Source organism: Epinephelus moara, chromosome 10 (genome assembly GCF_006386435.1).
Source record: "Epinephelus moara isolate mb chromosome 10, YSFRI_EMoa_1.0, whole genome shotgun sequence".
NCBI lineage: Eukaryota > Metazoa > Chordata > Actinopteri > Perciformes > Serranidae > Epinephelus > Epinephelus moara.
Window position 1 is genome coordinate 21,638,995 of NC_065515.1, and position 21,203 is coordinate 21,660,197.

The 21,203-nt window shown below is 41.6% G+C and overlaps 1 protein-coding gene across 1 annotated transcript in view; it reads right to left on the minus strand.

The window, feature by feature from the left end:
- LOC126396916 (adhesion G-protein coupled receptor D2) overlaps positions 1-18,998 on the minus strand; it is a 106,496-nt gene extending 87,498 nt beyond the window's left edge. Inside the window, exons 1-17 of the mRNA XM_050055288.1 lie at positions 18,876-18,998; positions 18,437-18,467; positions 17,257-17,472; positions 16,286-16,924; positions 13,396-13,593; positions 13,061-13,134; positions 11,931-12,230; positions 11,506-11,617; positions 10,906-11,052; positions 9,731-9,833; positions 9,387-9,498; positions 7,979-8,034; positions 7,530-7,656; positions 5,090-5,193; positions 2,768-2,870; positions 693-846; positions 257-390 (exon numbers count right to left, since the gene is read on the minus strand). Coding sequence (XP_049911245.1) covers positions 257-390; positions 693-846; positions 2,768-2,870; positions 5,090-5,193; positions 7,530-7,656; positions 7,979-8,034; positions 9,387-9,498; positions 9,731-9,833; positions 10,906-11,052; positions 11,506-11,617; positions 11,931-12,230; positions 13,061-13,134; positions 13,396-13,593; positions 16,286-16,924; positions 17,257-17,472; positions 18,437-18,467; positions 18,876-18,998 — 2,733 coding nt within the window. The remainder of the gene's footprint in view (positions 1-256; positions 391-692; positions 847-2,767; positions 2,871-5,089; positions 5,194-7,529; positions 7,657-7,978; positions 8,035-9,386; positions 9,499-9,730; positions 9,834-10,905; positions 11,053-11,505; positions 11,618-11,930; positions 12,231-13,060; positions 13,135-13,395; positions 13,594-16,285; positions 16,925-17,256; positions 17,473-18,436; positions 18,468-18,875) is intronic.
- Between the last annotated feature and the right edge of the window lie 2,205 nt (positions 18,999-21,203).

The following is a 21,203-nucleotide window of genomic DNA, read 5'->3' on the forward strand; positions in this document are numbered from 1 at the left end:
AAGATGTTGGCATATCTGTGGGTCAGAGAGTGTGGTAAAGGAAATGAAAGAGTAAAGAGATAGACACACAAACCAAACAACTGCTGCTTAAAAATGCTCTGCAACATCTGCCTGTATTACTGGTAACATTAGCTTCCACAGTGCAACATAATGTGGACCACAACAGGAAATAATTAGTACATAACAGCTGAGTGCGTCTTGTATTTCAACCATTTCAGCCTGAACAAACTACATGATTAGGATCAAATTCTCTGACCATGATGATGAAGATGACAGGCCCAGCAAAGCCCCAGATGATGCCATTCTGAACGCTGAGCCAACAGTAGCCGTCGGCTGAGTATTTGCCCGAGGCTGATGCCAGCGTGATGGTGACTATCAGCACCGGCAGACCTGGAGTTAGTGAGGGAGGGGAATAAAAAGAAAAACAGAGGAGGAGGAGAATAAAGGGGAAGAATAAAAGTACCAAGAGATGGATAATCAGGAAGAGCAAAGGGAGGGGACAGGAGGGGGGAATGGAGCCACATTCAGAGACCTTTGTGATGCAAATGTTCACAAACACCAGGCAAAAATCTACCGTATACTTCCAACACTTCACAAACTTGGTTTTACTTTCAAAATTTTATCAAATCGTTTATTAGATTACAATGTCCTAAACATTCACTGCAGATGTGTGTAGAGAGGGATTCTGTTACCCCAGCCGATGAGATAGTAATACTTCATGTGACGCTCCTCGCTCAGGTTGACTGCGACCACCTTGCTCCAGAGCAGCAGACCCTCCACCAGCATCCAGCTAAATGCTGCCATGAAGAAGAGGTGGAGCAGTGCGGCCACAAGTGTGCACGCCACCTACAAATACACCAACACAGGCACGCAGACAAAAAGAAGTTATATTTAATATTTCAAGCATTCAGATGAGGCTTCTGGGTGGCATGCCTCAGCAGTACAAAGTATAACTTCAATTCCCATATCACAACTAGAGGAAGAATTTATAGAGGACATTATGTGAAGCATTTTACTTCTCTATTGCTAACAACAGACAGGAGTGGCTTCTGTCCTGAAGCACAAAAACACATAATGTCAAAGGTTAAATAACCCCATGTTGTTGATGGATTGTTCAGCAGCAGCTCATGACCATAGATGATGAATGAGGTGGCAAGTGGTCACTAATATCGCAAACACAAATTACTGTTTGTTGATGCATATTTTTGTGAAATCATGATGTAACGGTCCAGGCCTTTGTCATCTCACATCTAGATGGCTGCATCTACCTCCTAGCTGGTGTGTCTGCATGTGCCATCCAACCTCTGCAGCTCATCCAGAAAGCAGCGACCCAACCTGTCTTTAACCTACCTAAGTTTTCCCACACTACTTCGTTCGTCCGCACCCTGCCCTGGCTCCTGGTGGCTGCTTGAATCTGAATCAAGACACTGGACTGGCCTATTGTAATAAGAACGCCTAAGGCTCATCCAAAATCCAGACCGTGGTCAAATTCTAAACCCAACCCGTCTACTATGCTCTGCTACTGCCAATCAGCCTACAACTCCCTCAACACAGAGGAGACCCAGCTACCATTCTACTAAGTCCTGACTGCTGTCCTGGCTCCACGGTACTGGAATGAACTCCTCATTGCAGTACAGCAGAAGCTCTACACATTTTTCGTCGCAGACTAAAAACTCATCTGTTTAGACACGGCACATAAAATAAAAATAATAATTAAAAAAAAAAATCTTTCTCTATCTCTTATTGTGGCACTTGAAGTGGCTTAGCATATTTGATGAAGTTGACTTATTTGCTTGATTCATGCATTTTGGGGTTGCACCCCATGGTTGAAGGCAATTATTGTCAGTCGCTTTGGGAAAACTGGAGAAATTGTGATGAGGATTTAAAAATCAATTCCTCAAACAATTGTAGAAAAGAATAAGAAAAAAGCAGAACAAAGAGAGCTGGTCTGATGTGTGGAAAAACTAGACAACATCTAAAATATGGCAGATTCCATTGCTGCAGTTACCAAATCATATGTCGTGCAACAACAATAATCCCATTAAATCCTATCCTACTGAAGCATCCTTAGCAAGCCCTCCAGACTGATTTGTTGTAAACAGCACTGAAGTGGCTCAAACAGCATGCTAAAAACATTGTACAAATCTGAAAAATCACCTTCCTGATGGTCAGTCAGCCTATATATACATATGAAACCACTTGATGGATTTCCTACTAGCGGCCACCTGCTCCCAGGGGTAAAGCCCACCCTGACATGACCTGGGGTCAAAGGACCAGGGGTCAAACCAACTACAGGCTATTTGGTGACTACTGAGAAATGGAACCATGTGATGGATACGACATTAGTGGCCACTTATGTAACATCCAGTGCCAATGTATTCGTTTTAACGGGATCCCCAGTATGGATTTGGATATCAAGTCTCATTACGATAGCTATTAAACACAGTGCTGTGGGTTAGGGTTTAAATGTACGGGAAGGTGGACACTTTTCAACCAAAGCTTGCACTGTACATGTCATGCTAATCCTAATATTATTGTTAAAATCTTTCTAATGGCTGATGTTAAATAAAAAGTTGCTTCCTTGCATTATAGGAATCTTTTGTCACTCAAATTTTTAACATTCCATTGATCATCTGTTTTTCTTACAAAGTTTGACAGAATCCAACATACTCTATTCCTTCCTTCCACCTTCCTTTGTTCCCAGTCTGCCTCTTGGTATGACAACATTAAGTCCTATGTATTGGTAAGTAACATCAGATGCCTGTACCTTGTTGTGAATAGCTGAGCCACTGCAGAGCAGAATCACCTGGGCACAGATCAGAGCAATGAACAGGTTCTTATGGATGGACGTCCGGTCGGATTTGGGGATACTGTGGACAGAAACAGGGTTACTTTAAGTTTTTTGACAGAAGTGACAGCATTACAACACAGTGCTGACAAATATGTAAGGAAATAAATGGCACATTAAAGCATAGTAGATAGTTTTGGTAACTTAGCATACAACACTATGCAAGTGGCCAACTGAGACTGGAAACCAGAAAACAAAATTTAATAGATGAATAAATGTTAGGAAAAGAAAGGCAAAGATTTTACACTCAGTTTACCTGAGCTGTGTTTATTCTCAGCTAAACCTTGAGCTGAGTGTTAAGCCAGGCTCAGACTACAGGAGTTTAAAAATCATAACCGACGTTGAAGTAGGATTGCATCCAAACAGCAACCTCAGCCAATGTTGAAGTGCCAAAAACTGCAGTTCATCGCATGACCACTTGAGGCTGGCTCCAAAACGGAGTAAATCCCCATTGACACCAGTGTTAAAATGCCCAACTTTACAACAGAAATAAACATGTTCACAGCCTGCTACAAAAACCGGTTTTGGTCTCTATAGCATAATTTCAACATTCATGACAATTATGCAGGAGGTGAATTTTATAGTTTTATAGGCCCATAGTTACGGATATATAAGGGCAGGCTATCTGCGAGGTGTCACTGCAGTGTTAGTCAGATCCACCCCTCGCTCCTAAACAGCTCTACCCTCTCGTCCAAATATGGTCATTTCTGGCTCCAAAAAAAACAAGATGAAGATGGCCAAAATACCATACTCAAGGACAGAGTGGCCCAAATTTCCTTCAGTCTGAGCCCGGCTTTAGTGTTAGCATGTCAGCAGGCCTACTTTTAGTATGTCAACATAGATTTTAAATGTAACATTTAGAATAATATTCGCATGTTAGCATCCATTATTCTCAAAGCAAAGCTAATGTTGACATTAATTGCGTCTTTATTTTCAGAATTATCCTGTTATAAACTGAGTCAAGTGTTCATTTTGTAGTGCAAGTGGCTGCTAGCCCTAAAAAAGTGAGGGGATCACAGAACCCGATAAGGTCCATCCTCTTGTGACAATGACTGTCGGTATCAAATTTTACAACAATCCATCCAAAAATAGTCAAGTTAAAATTCTGTACAAGTGTTTGACTCATGAACTGACTGATCAATCAATATTTCCTTCACTACAGTGACTAAACATTTAATAGTCAAGGCTGTAAAATGATTGGAATCTGATTGTGTGGCTGAATCATTCCAGATCTGTGTTTACATTTATACTTTTCTTTGTACTGTTGCAGTGAACGTGAGCTGTATCTAAGAGACTGTAACATGTCACACTCAATCTTTTAACTTACTACCACTGTTTCAATATGTTTTTTTCTGGATATTTGATCAATACTATGCTGGAAGGCAGTGTATATTTGGTTCATGTACCAGACAAACTTACATCACACCATCTCCTACAAACACATTTACCGTCTTAAATAGGCTGAATATTTCCATTTCAGGTAACAAATGAAATCGACAGCCAAACCTGGTTTAGAGAGCTAAATGAACTGAAGAGCTTCTCATTACCTCCTGATGGATTCAGCCTATTTAAACTCATTTCATATCTGCATCACTGCTTGTGACCACCATAATTTCATGGTGTGATCACCCATCCATCTACAGACATGTGTACCTCTACTTTGTGTGTGTGTGTGTGTTGTGTGTGTATTTAAGCACACAAATGTATGTACATCATACACACCAGCCAGTGTGTGAAATGCATGGCTGCGCTCTGATTTCAGGACAGTCATAAATTGTCGGGGCAGCTCCTCTCCGACTGATTGTGATCCCTCAGTGACCCTAATGTTAATTAACGGCTGCGGAATGCCGCCATAAACCTTCACAGTGGACTCACATGTAGAGCGCAGTAATTACTGGATTAGCCAGAGTCAATACTCACAGCAGCCTTAGGAACAGAGCGCGAGCAGTGCAGTGCCGATAAGTTAGCTCTTTCTTTTTAGATTATGGGAGAGAGTGTCACATCAAAGCCAATGAGGAGATGTGAAAGTCAAAAGTGGAATGGTGACTTTGATCATGTCAGCATTCCCAAACTGAGTACGCCTAAATGTTGTTTTAAGGTTTATATTGTTATTATTACTAATTATTACTAACACAAAAGGCACTGAGAGATGCCGAGTTGTGTGCAGAGGCTCAACCAGGCAGAAACCAGGCAGATACGTTGGCGTCGTAAGTAAGCAGGACAGGAAAATCAGCTACTCACTCCAGCACAGTGAACAGCATCAAGGTCACCACCAGTGCACACAGAGACGCGCCAGAGCCGATGAACGTCAGCTTGGTCAAAATAAGCTCTTCCTCAGGACTCCACTGGGACAGGAGGGAAAGGTAGTGGTGAGGGAGAGAGAGGAGAGAGGAGAATGCTGTCAAACGATCACAGGTTTGATCCATCTGATGCTCTCTCAAAGAAATTAAATTTCAAACTCATCTCTTAATGTCTGTGGTGGCTAAATGCCAAAAATGTACAATTTTAAATTATCAAAGTGCTGCTGATGATTTTGTTTTTTGTTTATTGTACTACATTTTATGTACTTTTTTAAAGAACAGTTCTACCAGTGCATTTTTAAGATGATAGGCACACTGGGAGTGACACCTGCTGGTTACTAAAGTGTACTACAAATCCTATCCACAATTTCAGAGGTCAAAGATGACGACCCAGGGCCATACTCACAAAGCTTCCTAGTGCTAAGAGTTGCTCCTAGTGACAAAGAAAATTCCTAGAATTTTGATTTTTACTTAGACTAGGTCCTGGTAAAGATAAAAGTTACTCACAAAGCATCTTAGACCTTAAATTGTTAGGAGTACAGAGGAGGCCTTTTAAGAGGCTTACGCATTTCTTATGTAGAGGAGAAAAAGGCAGAGAGACAAACATAGGATGACAATAAGTAAATGAAATGCTACAGATTAGATCGTGCAGGGATAATGTGTGTGGTAGACCTCATTAGGGATACGCACACATTTCCCACCCAACGCAATAACGCTATGATGCCAGAAATAAAATAATCACAGGACTAAGATATTTGACAAACTGGAAAAATGCATCGATGACTTCGATCTGTCCAAACCTTCCATCAGCAGAGTGACCACGCCAACAATCAGAACACTTTCACAGTCAGCAGTTCATTTCATTTCTACTGGTTGTCCGCACCCACTCACAAAAGGGTGTGTCTGTGACAACTGACAACCAATCACACCTATGAAAAGAAAGCATTATACCTAGCAACAGGGTCAACCACACCCCCTCACTAAGGTAAAGGTTTCTGTCCCTTCCTTGCTCAGATTTGCTCTGAGAACTTTCCTAAATCACTCCTGAGCTAGGACTCCTTGCTAAAAATGTTAAGGCTAAGTTAGGAGCTCTCTGAGAGTGCTTATTACACACATGCACTTTTGTGAGCCTGTGTGTGGACACACAGTGGAAATGAAATGAACTGCTGACTGTGAAAGTGTTGTCATTGTTAGTGTGATCACTCTGCTGATAGAAGGTTGAGACAGACTCAAGTCATCACTGCTGCACTGTTGCATTTTTCCAGTTGCCAATTATCTTAGTGTTGTGATCACTTTATGTCTGGCGTTATACTGTTTTTACGTTGGGTGGGAGATGTGAGCGCATCTCTAATGAGATCAACCACAAACATTAAACATTTCATTAACTCACTGTCATTCAGCGTTCGGAGAATATTTCTTCTATTTCTTTTTTTCAACCATTTTCTTCTTTGTTTAACAAATTCTTAAAGGTCCAGTGTGTAGGATTTAGAGGGATATATTGGCAGAAATGGAATACACTACAAAAAGTACATTTTCTGTAGCGTATTATCATCTCAAAATAAGAAACGTGTTTTCACAGCCATGTTTCTACAGTAGCCCAGAACGGACAAACCAAACACTGGCTCTAGAAAGGGACATTCACGTTTTCGCAACAGCAACCATAGGTCTCCTACATGCTTGACACACAAGAGAAGTTTCAGTTGGTTACAATCTACAACCTTACTGCTAGATGCCACTAAATCCTACACACTGGACCTTAAAGCCTCTTAAAAGTCCTCCTCCCTACTCCTAACAGTGTTTCAGCTTAGGGGCTCTCTTAAAACCTAAGACACTTTGTGAATTACTTTCATCTTTCCAAGGATGTAGTCCTAACTTTAAGGGGAAATGGTTAGAAAACGCCATAATTCTAATTATTTTTCTCAGAAAACGACATCTATTGCACGTCTGTCCGTCCTGGAAGAGGGATCCCTCCTCAGTTGCTCTTCCTGAGGTTTCTACCGTTTTTTTCCCCCCGTTAAAGGGTTTTTTTGAGGAGTTTTTCCTTATCCGCTGCGAGGGAAGGACAGAGGGATGTTGTATGCTGTAAAGCCCTGTGAGGCAAACTGTGATTTGTGATATTGGGCTTTATAAATAAAATTGACTGATTGATTGATTGATTCTTCTCTGAATACGGGCCCTGGATTTAGATTTTACATCAACATTAAGACTCTGATGTAAATCATTTCTGTCACAAGATGGAAAAAAACATCATATATTATCAATATGAAGTATGTTTTAAAATTTCACAACACCCATAACTTTAACCACAGAAGTTACAGTTAACATTTTCCATCATACAACCTGTTTTTATCTTACTGCATCACTAAACATCTCATGATTACCTTCGACTCCAGGTAATTCATCAGCACTGCGAAGTTGGTGGTGTGGTTACAGAGACAGGAAGTAACACCAGAGCCAGCAAAGGTCACTCTGCAACCATCACTGGACCAGCTATTAGTATGATTATGCCTATACAGAACGATACACAAGCACAGACACACACAAAACACTCTCATTAATTAGTTTCAGAGAGCAGAGACATGTAGTATAAACATTAATAATCAAATAAAGGATTTCTGATCTAGCCATCTGTGTTAGGATATCTACTTTTGGAAACATCACGTGTACATCTATTATATCTGATTGTTGTATATCCAGCATTAAAGAGTAAAATATGTCCTTAAAATTAACAGTACACAAGAAGAGATCAACTCTTCATCATTGACCCAACAGCTTCACTCTCTATTGCTACAACATTCACACTCATCAGGGTTGTTGATGTCAAACTTACATCAAGCTGAAATTCCAAAAAGCGCAAACAGGAGTAACTCGCTGTGAATACTCCACCTAGAAACAGAAACACATGTTTGCACTTGTTTTCTCTCTCTGTCTCTTTCAATATATGACTCTGAATTCTAACCAGCCAAAAGCAACATGGATAAAAACCATGTGCTGCTAGCAGGGAGATAGAAATTCTTGTGAAGTGACATATTACATTTGGTGAGTTTATCAAAGGGCAACAAGTTAACTATAATTCAACTGCTATTCCCCAAAGAGTGATAGGTGTTTACAAGATGTTTGTCATCAGCATAAATTTCAGTTTCAAGTCAGAACTGCGTGTTGCTCTTTGTTGTTGAATGCTGCAGACCCAAATTAGCATCCTTAAATCTTATATACTAAATGACTTGTCATGATGTCCAAATATATACATGATTTACACACTCACTGGTCACTTTATTAGGTACACCTGTTAAACTTTAGGCATGTAGACATGGTCAGGACAACCCGCTGAAGTTCAAACTGAGCATCAGAATGGGGAAGAAAGATGATTTAAGTGACTTTGAACATGGCATGGCTGTTGGTGCCAGGACCATCTCTGAACCAACAACACGTCCAACCTTGAAGCAGATGGGCTACAGCAGCAGAAGACCACACCAGGTGCCACTCCTGTCAGCTAAGAACTGGAAACTGAGGCTACAATTCACACAGGCTCACCAAAACTGGACAACAGAAGATTTGAAAAACGTTGCCTCGTCTGATGAGTCTGGATTTCTGCTGCTACATTCAGATGGTAGGGTCAGAATTTGGTGTAAACAACATGAAAGCATGGATCCATCCTGCCTTGTATCAACAGTTCAGGCTGGTGGTGGTGTAATGGTGTGGGGGATATTTTCTTGGCACAGTTTGGGCCCCTTAGTACCAACTGAGCATGGTTTAAACACCACAGCCTACCTGAGTATTGTTGCTGACCGTGTCCATCCCTTTATGACCACAGTGTACCCATCTTCTGATGGCTACTTCCAGCAGGATAACGCACCATGTCACAAAGCTCAAATCATCTCAAACTGGTTTCTTGATCATGACAATGAGTTCACTGTACTCCAATGGCCTCCACAGTCACCAGATCTCAATCCAATAGAGCACCTTTGGGATGTGGTGGAACGGGAGATTCACATCATGGATGTGCAGCCAACAAATCTGCAGCAACTGTGTGATGCTATCATGTCAATATGGACCAAAATCTCTGAGGAATGTTTCCAGCACCTTGTTGAATCTGTGCCATGAAGAATTAAGGCAGTTCTGAAGGCAAAAGAGGTCCAACCGGATACTAGCAAGGTGTACCTAATAAAGTGGCCAGTGAGTGTATATTGAGCTTAATAATCATACTATGAGACAACCCCCTGAACAAAGGACTATACCACTTGTGATGAGGAAAGGGTGTACTTGACAGCCACAGGGACGGTTCGGGCCTTGGAGGCATCACGGACGGTGGCTGATAGGACAACAGATGCCAGCTGACCTGGGAGACTTCTGGGAAGGCAGACAAAGGTTACTACTTATAATTTAAAGGTCATATACAAACTTGAGTCCAAACTACTATTATGCACTGATCCCTACTCTTTTAAGTGCAGTTGCACCTTATTTGACTGAAACCAGAGCAGACATTTTGATTTACGTTTTTGTATTTGGTTAACCTCTTTTTAGAGACTAGTCAGCAACATTTAAAGTAACATAAGAGAAGACGAGTCAAACTACAGCCAACCTTTTTGCGTCCTCTTGGTGACTGAGTGGACTCTCCTGTGCTCCAGACACAATCTCACTCAGATGGCTGTAGTGGGTATGAATAAACATCACTTCCTTGTATCCTGATTAGAGAGAGAGAGGAGAAGAGGAGCAGGGTAAATTAATTTTATGCTAAAGTGATACTCCTGAGCATCACTTCAGTTTCGCAGAGTTACACGTCAAATGCCTCTTTCACATATTAGCATCTGAAGGGTACTTAAAGTAAACACATTGTTTGGTTACAAGAAGATGTATTTATCCATCTGCTCAAAGCCCTGTTTTCAAAATGTCTGTCAATTATTTTAGACTTTGATTAGATTATAAAGTCCCAACTAAAGTGTCATATTCTGGAGGCATCTGGACGAACACTCATAGCAAAACTCTATTCATAAATTGTACTGATATTAGCAAAATTGAGAGAATCAGCTGATTTAGTTAATATTTTAATTTGTCCAATCAAATATTATTTAAATGTGAGCAAACAGAGTCTTCCTGAGTTTCTTTTGTAGATGATTTGTACTAATTAAATGCGTTTTTGTGCAGCACCTAAGCCATGGAACGTAAAAACAATGTGGCGAGCATCTGGACGAGCATGCGCATGGGACAGGCGTCGGCGCATTGTCTTCTGCCAACAGCATGGGGTCTCTCCCTCTCCTGTTGCTCTGTGCGCAGGCAGTCAGCAGGTGTGGGGAAGGCGGAGGACGCGGAGTGGAAGTTCAGATGTATTGTATTATGTGTATGTATGTATGTATTATTGTATTACAATGATGCTCTCACTCTGCAATTTCATCTGGCCTGGAACTTATCGGAGCGTGAGAAAGTGGTGTACTGCACTATAATATAAGCGCCATAGCTCGCATGGTATTCAAATGTTTTGTTAAGGGTTTTCTGGTGAATCTAATTCGGCAAAGTTGTCTCCCACCCCTTGTACATTTTATTTTTTCCTATTTTATTTAAAACATACAATGTTCCTGAAGTGAGTTTGTGATTATTTGGCACATGATTTCTCTTATCAGAAGAAGTGTATGTGGGCATGCAGTAATGTTCCAAATCATATCATATGTGTGTAGGTAGCATTTTTACATCTTCACATTTGAGTGCATGGGTTAGCCTCTATGACAAGTGCCTTTTCAAGTGTGTGTGTGTGTTTCCTACCCAGTGTGTGTATCCTCTGGAGCTCAGTGTCAGGGATAAGCAACTCATCCTGACCGCTGCTGCTGGCGGTGTGAGAGCCAATCGCAGACGGCTTGAAGACTTGACTACAGCTTTCTTCAGTTAACTTCTGCCATTTCATGTACACATCTGGACGCAAAGACAGCAGAGAACACCCAGGTAATAGAGGCAGGTTAACAATAATGGTAACGATGAGAAGAAATTCTTTATTTATCTGTGTTACGATGCCAAAAGCTACCAACGGTTTGGGTCAATAACATTATACATGGTAGACTTATCAGTATACCAAAAATGATTCCCTGAACTCGGAACATGTAACCACTGAAAAAAAACAAGGAGATAGAGTGCAAAACAACAAAACATCAGATTAGCATAAACAGTTCTGACAATGACTGTTGCAGTCTCCAAATCACAAGATGTTTTCAAGTGAAATGTGTCACAAACAGCTGCTGTGAATAAAATGTTGCACTGTGAAGTTTCTCCATCAACTTACATCACTAATGAAACTGTGCCTGCTATTTAAACTAAGCACTGACAGATAATAAATATTATATTTGATGTGTGCTAAGATGTTTTTATTACCTATGTTCTTGGTAGAAAGAGTGAAGCCCCTTCTCTCAGCAGAGAGCATGTCAGCAAGAGTTTCAGTGAGACTGTCGATGCTCTGGACGACAGTGAACGGCCCCACGCTGACCTGTGCGAGAAAAACAGACCCAATGACAAAGATTGAGATTGACTGAGGACAAAGGGCGACTTTGCAGGGTTAGGAAAGTTGAGAAAAATGTTTTACCTTATCCCTTCAGGGGGGAAAAGGATGCAATAGAAACACAGGGAGAGACTTTGCTAAGGTAAAAGTGACTGTTGGGTTGAATCTGAGTTACAAATAGGGTTCTTGCATACAACCCAGAAACATCTTTTTTCCTGACTGATTAAAAAGGGTTTCCAATGTTTGCTTGGCCACAATACAATTGCTAGCAAAAACAGACAACCACATGTCACCCCCTCACCCCATCCTCCGTCAGGCCCATCCACTGTGAAGCCATGTGTGGCTCCAGCATCAAACTCGCCATCTTTACGTAGTTAGTAGCAATGGACACCATGACTTCTGCTGCGTCAGCTCCGGCAGGGTGACTGCTAGACAGTGCAGTCAGGTCCTTCTCAATCATCTGGGTGAGGTAGAGGACGTCAGTGGAGGTGAGGAGATTCGGGCCGCCGGCCTCCACCGTATGCAGAACAGCCTGGGTCAGCTGCTGCAGCAAGGCTAAATCTCTGTCGGAGGTGGTATTAACACTCAACTCTACCATCACCTGAAGAGAAGAAGGATAGATGAAGATTTGAATGTTATTTACCAAGGAAAAGGTGGTTCAATGCATAGCTGCAAGTTCATTAACTCCCTGTCTGCACAACCAAGGATCGAATTTGGCCAAGTATAACAGATTTTCTAGGATTCTGTGTTTCTGCAAAGTTGTGAAATCCTTTTAACTTTTTACCATATCAGGGAGTACTGTCTTCTCTGTATTCTCATTCACACCAGGATAGTCCGGGGGACTCAGTTCGATTGGGCGGGGAATGCTGAAAAATTTCATACCTTTATTTGGTTCGGTTCACTTTCGCACTCCACTTTATAAAAGGGGACCAAACCGCCTGGACAACGTCACGCAGTTACAACAGCTGCTCGTTTGGGGGCAGTATTGTCCGAAACAACCACTGACCAGGAAGAAAAAAGCATGAGGAAGAAGAAAACCCGGCTCAATGCGCTCTACGTCACTTCCTCTCTTTGGTTCACTTCCTCTCTTTGGTTCACTATATATTCCGTTTGCATTTCGCACTGTATGCGAACCGCACCGGGGTTCACTTGCAAGCGAACCGCGACTCCCAGTTTTCAAGCGGACCAGGGTTTGCTCATTTGGTCCGCACCAGAGTTCAAATAAGCGTTCACTCCACTCCAAACGAACCGAACTATCCGTGGAAGTGCACCAGGTTTCGTTTAATGCGGACCAAATAGCGCTAGTGTGAATGCGTCCTCAGTTGTTGATCTGCCTCAGCACCAATCTCACCAAGATGAGTTCTTGTTAATTTATGGTACTGTGTCACTTAAGAGACGATGTGCCACAGACAGCTAAACAGTCCGACTCACAGGTTTGGTGAGGGGATCGTTGCTCAGTCTACTGAAGAATGGTGTCTGTGGTAAACTGATAACATCCAGAACGTCTGCAGACAGAAACAAAAAAAATATATAATACAGTCTAATGCAATCTATTACAGCAAGAGCACAAGCAGCCCTAGAAATTTCTTTAGATTCAGTGCTCTCAGTTAAAAATCTTACATCATGCAACAGTTGTATTTATCACAGGACTATTGGATTGGGTTGCATGGAAATGATATATACAGGGTAAGATGCATCTGAGCAAACCATCAAATTACATCAAGAACAACACTCGTAAAAATTAGTGCCATTATTTTCACTGGTACCTTTTCTAAACTGGCAGACAGCCCCTCTGAGTGAGTCACACTTTGTATGGCCCCAGCTGCCAACAACAGGGTCAACGACGCCACACTCCTCATCAGCCTGCGGGCTGTGGAAAAACTCAAAGGAGATTGTCTGATTCTGCAAAGAACTTCCGTCCAAGAAGGAATCCAAGAACGAATTTGCTAGCACAGTGTAGTTTCCTAGCGAAGGAAATGGAGGAGGTTATTCTTCGTTTTAAATTCTTAAAAATAAAACAGATACACATCAAGACTGAACGTCATGTCAGTCACAGTATTGTGGGTGATATACTTCAGAAATCCTCCAAAGTCACAGCTCATTCAAGGTGTAATTGAAGACAGGAGAAACAGGCGGGTTTCATTAACCACAAGAGTTCCAAGATATGATGTCACTTAATGAATGTGTCATAAGTAAGTTTCAAAATGACCCAAAAAGTGTTTTCCAGTTAATTATATCCGCTATCCCTGTGGCTAGTGTACCCTTAAGGGTAACACTTTACTTGAAGGTATCTACATAAGTGACATGACACTGTCATAACTATGACATGACACGGTCATGAACCTGTCATGAACATTATGTACATGTCATAAACGTCTATAACTGCTGTCATTAAGTGTCATTTGGTTTTTGTAATGACAAGTTGACATTGTTTGGGTTGTCTTGATTATGACAACTTGACATTAATTAAAGTGACATTACCAGAAATTGTCTTTGTCATGACAAGTTGACATTAGCAAGAAATGCATCTTTTTTTGTGTTTATGACAAGTTGACATAATGATTATTATTGTTATGACAAAGACATCTTCTGGTAATGTCATCCTGGTTAATGTCAAGTTGTCATAATAAGGACACCCCAAACAAATTTAATGTCAAGTTGTTATGACAAAGACAACTTCTGGTAATGTCACTTTGATTAATGTCAACTTGTCATAATCAAGACAACCCAAACAATGTCAACTTGTCATTACAAAAACAGAATTACACTTAATGACAGCAGTCATAAACATTTATGACATGTACATAATGTTTTTGACAAGTTCATGACAGTGTCATGTCACCCTTATGTAGATACCTTCAAGTAAAGTGTTACCCAATTAAGTGTGTAACAGAAACTTGGTCAGTTAGGGAAAGGTTGTGGTCATTGTAAATTATGGTTTAGTTGGGGCAACTTAAATATATCTGAATGTATGTCTGAGCTGGTCTGATGAGGAAGAGGAAGGGAAAACTTCAACTGACTGCCATGCCGATTTAAGTCCTATACCTAAAGGATCAGTCCTTTAATAGCTACTGTTCACCACCCTGACTGTCAGCTGATCTTTAAAAGACAAACAATAAAGAAAGATTCTTATTCAGTAACCAAAAATCAAATACAAATGCACTATCCTTCCTGCATGTTCAGCTATAACAGGCAGAGCGAGTGTTCCAGGCTCTCGCCGCTCATCGGGGAGCATGATGTCAGCACGGGAGAAGTTTGTTTTGAAGGGTGGGATTCAGAGTGACGTGATTCACAAAACATTTACAAGAACCATTAGGAGCTCTACCGTTTGCCAATTACAACGTGGTCCCCGTCTCCCCTATTCATCTGAGGGTGCGAGAAAAGGAGAGCAAAAAGAGGCCGAGCTCTCCTCTTTCCTTCAGTCTCATTAAACTTCCAGTGGTGCTTTATGCTGGAAAGCAAAAGAGTGTGTGTGCTTGCATGTGAGTGGGTTTGGTCTGTGTGAGTGTGTAAGTTTGCCAAAGCATGCCACAAATTCAGAAAGGATTAGGGAAATCCCAATGAAGCGTTTTTGCTGATACTATTTCCAGTCATTAAATAATTAGTACCTGCTAATACTTAACCCTAGAATGATGTTAATATTTTCCTACATAAAACAGTGAGGTTGTTTGGATACATAGTGCAACTGAATTTAAATAGCAGCTGCTGCTTTCTATCAATTTAAGCGATGCATACAAACTTGCAAGCGGCTGTTTTTGATTCAGTGCTTGGTAATGCAGTTAAAAGTTCAGACTGATTTAAAAAGAGAAAAGCCCCAACATAAATTTGGGCACTTTCTTCAGTTTTCTGGAACAGAGCTGGTGAAAAGATCTGGAATAGATCAGGAAAAAGCCCAGATAGCACATGGCCAAAATGCTTGGTCATTTGTAGTTAAGTATTCTTGCAGTCATGTGTTTTCACACTTCATCTTCAACTTCTTTAACTATATTTTTAAAGAAAATAACAGATTTACTTTTTGAAGTTGGTTTTGCAGACTAGTTTTCTCATAGTGTGTATGTTACTAACTCTTTCCCTAACTATTTCCCCATTTCATGTTGATTAGTTGACAAAAGATTTACTGATTCCACTGTTTAAGACAAGTACCTAAAGCATTTACGAACTTTTAAGTCCCCCAAATATTCGAGAACAACGTCTATGTACATTACATCATGTTTGGGCCTGATATGAGAGATGACAGGAGTGTGGGAGTAGAGAAAGATGAAACAAAGACAGGGAAAAATTGGGTCTCTTGTATCTGCAATTAATTCACAGCATTTATTTTACCCTGCTAGGAATGCCAGATGGGTGGGGTTTACCACATCAGGCCAGCTCAGATCCTGGCCTGTTACTGAAAAGTGTGTAGTCCAAAATGACTTTCAAATGGTCTCTATGTGATTGTTTTTTTCTGCGTAGCAACCCCACCCAGCCCTCGTGCCAAACTATCTAAACTGTAAACAGCATCTGAAAGCAATGCTTAACTATACTATTGGACCTTGCAGATAGATGCGAGTCCCCTTTGTCTTATTCCTGTGCTCTGTGATTAAATTAGCCGTGATTTATATCCCGGTGAGCCCTTCAGCTTCTTCACATCTCCATGCTGCATCCTAACAAATGTACCTTGACATGGGCTGTCTCTCCACAGCTTCGTAAGGGAGGGCTCTATTTCCATGGCTGCTCCACTCCACTTGAACACCAGCCCAGAGGAAACGGGTGAACACAGCTTTTCCATGGTGTAGATTTCACTGCTGTTCAGCACCCGATCCCATATGTGCAGCTCCGTGATGCTCCCTGAGAATGACTCATCCTTCTTAAACGAACCCCCAAAGGTGTCCTGCTCCTGTCCGATGATGAAAATGCCATCGGGGCCAGTGCTGTTCGAACTTAGGCCTTCACCCCTAGAGACCGCAAGACCGTCAGTAAATAATGACCAGCGTCCACCATCCTGGCTCCAAGACACGCACACCGAGTGCCAGGAGTCATCGTGGCCGAAGGCTTCTCGGTAAGGCCCATGTTTGCCGTGGACCAGCAGAGCCAGCTGCACGAGCCTGCCCCGGGTCAGGTTCACGCGGAGCTGAAACTCATTAATATATGACTGGATGGAATAAGAAAAGATGGTGGAGATTCCAAAGCAATTTGGATCGAGGTGGAGACGGGTACAAATGGTCACTGAGTCCATAGAGGTAAACTTGTGCAGGAGGCGGGCATGCTTCCTGTCTGACCGCCCGGTGAACTCCAGAATCAGGGTCTCGGAGGAACCTTTAGTTTCACCCCACAAAAAAAAGAAGAAAGAGGCATTACTATGGGGAAAAAACAGCTTTCGGGAAAGACAGAACCAAATCATAAAATTCCACTTTAAGGTCCCATTCCTACTGTTAACACTTGGGAAACATTTATTCACAGTGGCGAAGAGTGCTGTATGGCAGCATCCTCAGTCCCATTTCTTATTCTATTACCCTTTTGTTAAGCCAGTGAGGAAGTGGAAAGGTATCTTAGACGAGAAAAACAATGAACCTACTATTTAAAAAGAAAGGGAGCTATATTGTTGATATAAATTGTCACAAATGTTACACTGTACCTACTTGTCAGACGTGTCATGACTTTCCTGGCGATCCACACAGGCTCAGAGATGTTCAGGGATTTTAAAAAGCTGGTTAGCTTTTGCTCTTCTGCTGGGTTGGAGGCAGTAGCTAAGGCCCCAGAGCGCTGGTTACACCATTCCCCTGCATTGTTCCACTGCAGGCGATCAGGCACATACTGATAGTAGGACTCATCGTACGTCTGGTTTCTGATTTCAAGTGTGTGGCCTGGTCAAAAAAGAGAGAAGAAGATTAGAAGAATAAGCTGAGAGACCCCTCAAACAGCACTGATAAAAGAATGATAATAAAATCAGGCTAAAATGGCTGACAGCAGGACGTTTTAATCCTGGTCTGATCACATCCAGTGCTTCAAGCTATCATCAATGTTTTGGCCTCTGGGTTAAAACCAGAAGTAGAGCGGCACCACTTTTAAATGAAATGACTAACGGTAACTGTGAGAACAGGTTACACACTCAAATCAAATCTAGCACCCAAATCTAGTGTGAATTTTACTCAAATTTCCAGAAAATCCACACAAGAAAACGGGAATGTTTCTGCATTCCCAGCCACTACTGGTATGCAAATATTAGCCGTTGGGCACATCAAGATATGCAGCTGGTGGCACTGATTCTCCAGTTGGGTGCCGTTGAATTATTGCAACAGAAGAGGGCGTAGCAAGATGCAATTAAAAGTGCATTAAGCAAACCTCAAACTATGGTAAACCATGAGAAAAGCATGTACACATATGGCATTTAGGTTTATTTCGTGTGTTAATTTAAAGAACATTAGTCTCCTCATCGGCCCACACAGATGTGATGTTTATGAGTGCCGCCATTTTTCGCCTCTTCAGTGGAGCAGAGCTTATGTGACACTTAGGTGTTGTTGTTTTTTTTGCTGAATATACTCTTTTTTTGGCCATCTGCTCTATAGGACACACTGTCCCCACCCTTTGGCAGCCAGAGTTAAGGAGACTGAAATTTGGAATGGAGGTCAAGTGTGTGCATATGTGAAGGTGTGTTTGTGTTCATGCCAATTGTGTAAAAGGTAGTGGTGGCGGCGGGGGTTGGAAATGGCCTGTAACAAACAGGCATATAACTTCCAAATGGATTTACAGGCCAGATTAGTCATGAGTTAAAGGACAGCTGAATACCTGTTTTTAGATTAAATGAGGTTTAAGTAGAAAGTAACTCACCCGATATGACGTTACAGCTGTGGAAACAAACCTGAAACATAAGTCAATTATAAGTTGAGCTCATTGCTGAAGGTACGAAGCAACAGAACACTGTGTATTTTCTGGCCTAACGTCACACCAAACAGGCTACAATCAAATGTTAATCCATTTTTAAAGGTTTGTGTTCAATTTAATCCATGATCAATTTCAACAGATAGCACAAAAGAGGAGTTAAATGTCCAGTGTGTAGGATTTTGGGGCACCTATTGGCACAAATGGTATATAATTTTCATACCTAACCTTGTCACCTTGTTACACTCTGTTTTCAGTCAACTCGAAGGAGTGAGCGGTTTTAAAGTCTGGAGCCAGGCAACATCACTATGTTTTGATTAGTTTCTAATCACCCAAAAATAAGAATCGTTGTGTTCTTGTTACCTTTGAATGCGCGATTTCAATCTACCTCAGGCAGCGGGTCCTCTCCAATGGGGTCGCTATGCTGTTTGTAGCCCATAACGGACGAACCAAACTCTGGCTCTAGATAGGGACACTTGTTTTCACATCGGCCGCTGTAGTTCTCTGACATGCTTAGTGAATGGGAGAAGTGGCAGTACTGCAACTTCACCACTAGATGCCACTAAATCCCACACACTGGACCTTTAATTCCTGGCAAAATATTTTCTGCGAGGAGCTGCCCTGATTGATGGTTTTAATTGACTTTCTAGCCGATTGAAAGCCAGCATTTTCTTTGTACTGGCAACAAATGACCAAAGTTCTAGCCTTTAAACAGAAAAATCTTGGGATTTAACCCGGGAACAAAATACAGAAAGAGGCATGTTCAATATCCACTAATATAATACAAAGACAAAGGCATTCATGAAGACATGAACCATGTAAATTCATAGTATCACAAGATTACTGTGGCTTTTCTTCACATCTTTACAACCTATAGGTGTGAGGCACACTATTACACAGTCTCTTTGCATTTTGTGCCTAAATGTTTATGAGAAATGAGTCAAGAGAGTGGAACCTATTGGGATAAAGGCGTTTAACACAACTCTGACAAACTTTACCTGATTTAAAGTCATGTGTTTGTCTAAATAATCCTACAAGTATGAACATGTAAATACAAAGATCAAGTACTTACCAGCAGTCCTAATATATTGGGGAACAATAACCAGTGCATCCTGAAACAAACAAACAAAAAATGTGTTGGTTAAAAATGGAGCTTAATTTCATTCAACTATGAATTATGATCTAAATTAAGTATAAAAGCAAAATGAATCGATTTTTTTTTACCTGAACGAGTCGTCTTGATAAAAACTTTCTTGCGCGTCTTCTCATTCCAACCGCGTCGTGTCAGTGAACGCAGCATTCAACCACTGAAGCGACGGTTTTCGTGTTTATTCCCGCGAAGTTAGAAATGTATCAGCGTGTGTTTTCTTTGTCAGCTGTGAAGTATCAGCCTGTCACTAAAGTACAGAGGGAGCCCTGGCGTTAGCTGACTCCAGAGAGCATGAAGGGAGGATGCAGAGGAAGCAGCAATGAGGAGGAGGAGGAGTGGGTGTAACCTGCAGCGAGCAGAGGGCTACCAAAAGTAGGGTTCAAGGACCTACGGGAGCCGCCGAGCGTGTTCCAGGCGGTCTGGTTGAGCCAGAGGCTTGCACAATGATGTAATACACAAGTTCATGTGGATCTATTCATCAAGTTAATGGTTGCAGCCTGAAGTGTATCAACTAGGAGGTGACATAATAAACTCTGGATCCTTTAGTCTGACGCATTAGTTTCAAAAATAGGAGACGGGGACCACTAGGCAGTCCCCCACCAATAATAATAATACTATAATTATACACTGTGAGATGAATGTAGAGATACATTTTCAGGTTTCATGTGCACCTACAACAGAAACAAGCAAACAATATCATGGTAATAGTAAGAGTATAGAGATCCATATGTAGTATGTGTAAGCCTGTGGAGTCTTGTCATGTAATTTCAGTGTTTAATTCACTACATTTAATTCACTAAGGCAGACTGCAGCATATCGTACGCTCTGCTGAGAAGGTGATTGAACGTAATCTGCCGTCCCTCCAGGACTTGTAAGCCTCCAGAACCCTGGCCGACCCCTCCCACCCTGGACACAAACTCTCTGTTACACTCCCCTCTGGCAGGAGGCTACGATCCATCAGGACCAAAACGTCACGTCAGACAGTTTCTTTCCAAATGCAAAGGGCCTTGTCAATGAGGCACGGGACCTCACAGACACTGTCTGTATCAGGAGGTGTCCAGACTTTTGGGGGCCAGATTAGAGAATGTGAAAACACCTGGGGGCCAGCTGCTTCTTGCATCATCTGTGTTACCAAAAAAAATTAAAAATCACACAAATTAGACAGACACAACTGTTAAATGAAAAAGTATTCAACTTTCCATCGCTCCTGAAAATGGTGGCCCTCGCTGTCGACTTTATGCTACTTCTCTGGGGCCATACTTAGTAGGAAATGTGTTTCTCCGTACGTAGTTCCTGCTTGGTGCATGTCTTCAAACTGCATGATGATCCAGCCATCGTGAGGCGAACAGAAAAAATGCAAAGTTACCTCCTTGATTAACCAATATTGTGTGGCGGCCACATAGAGTATATTTTGAAAGACGGGTTGACGGCTGTTTTAAATCGGCCCAAGAGCCACACTGGACCCTGGGCCAGACTTTAGACATGCCTGGTCTTTATGCAGTACATAATTGCACACCTTGCACAACACATTGCACATATTTGCTCCACTGTCAACTTTTGCATATT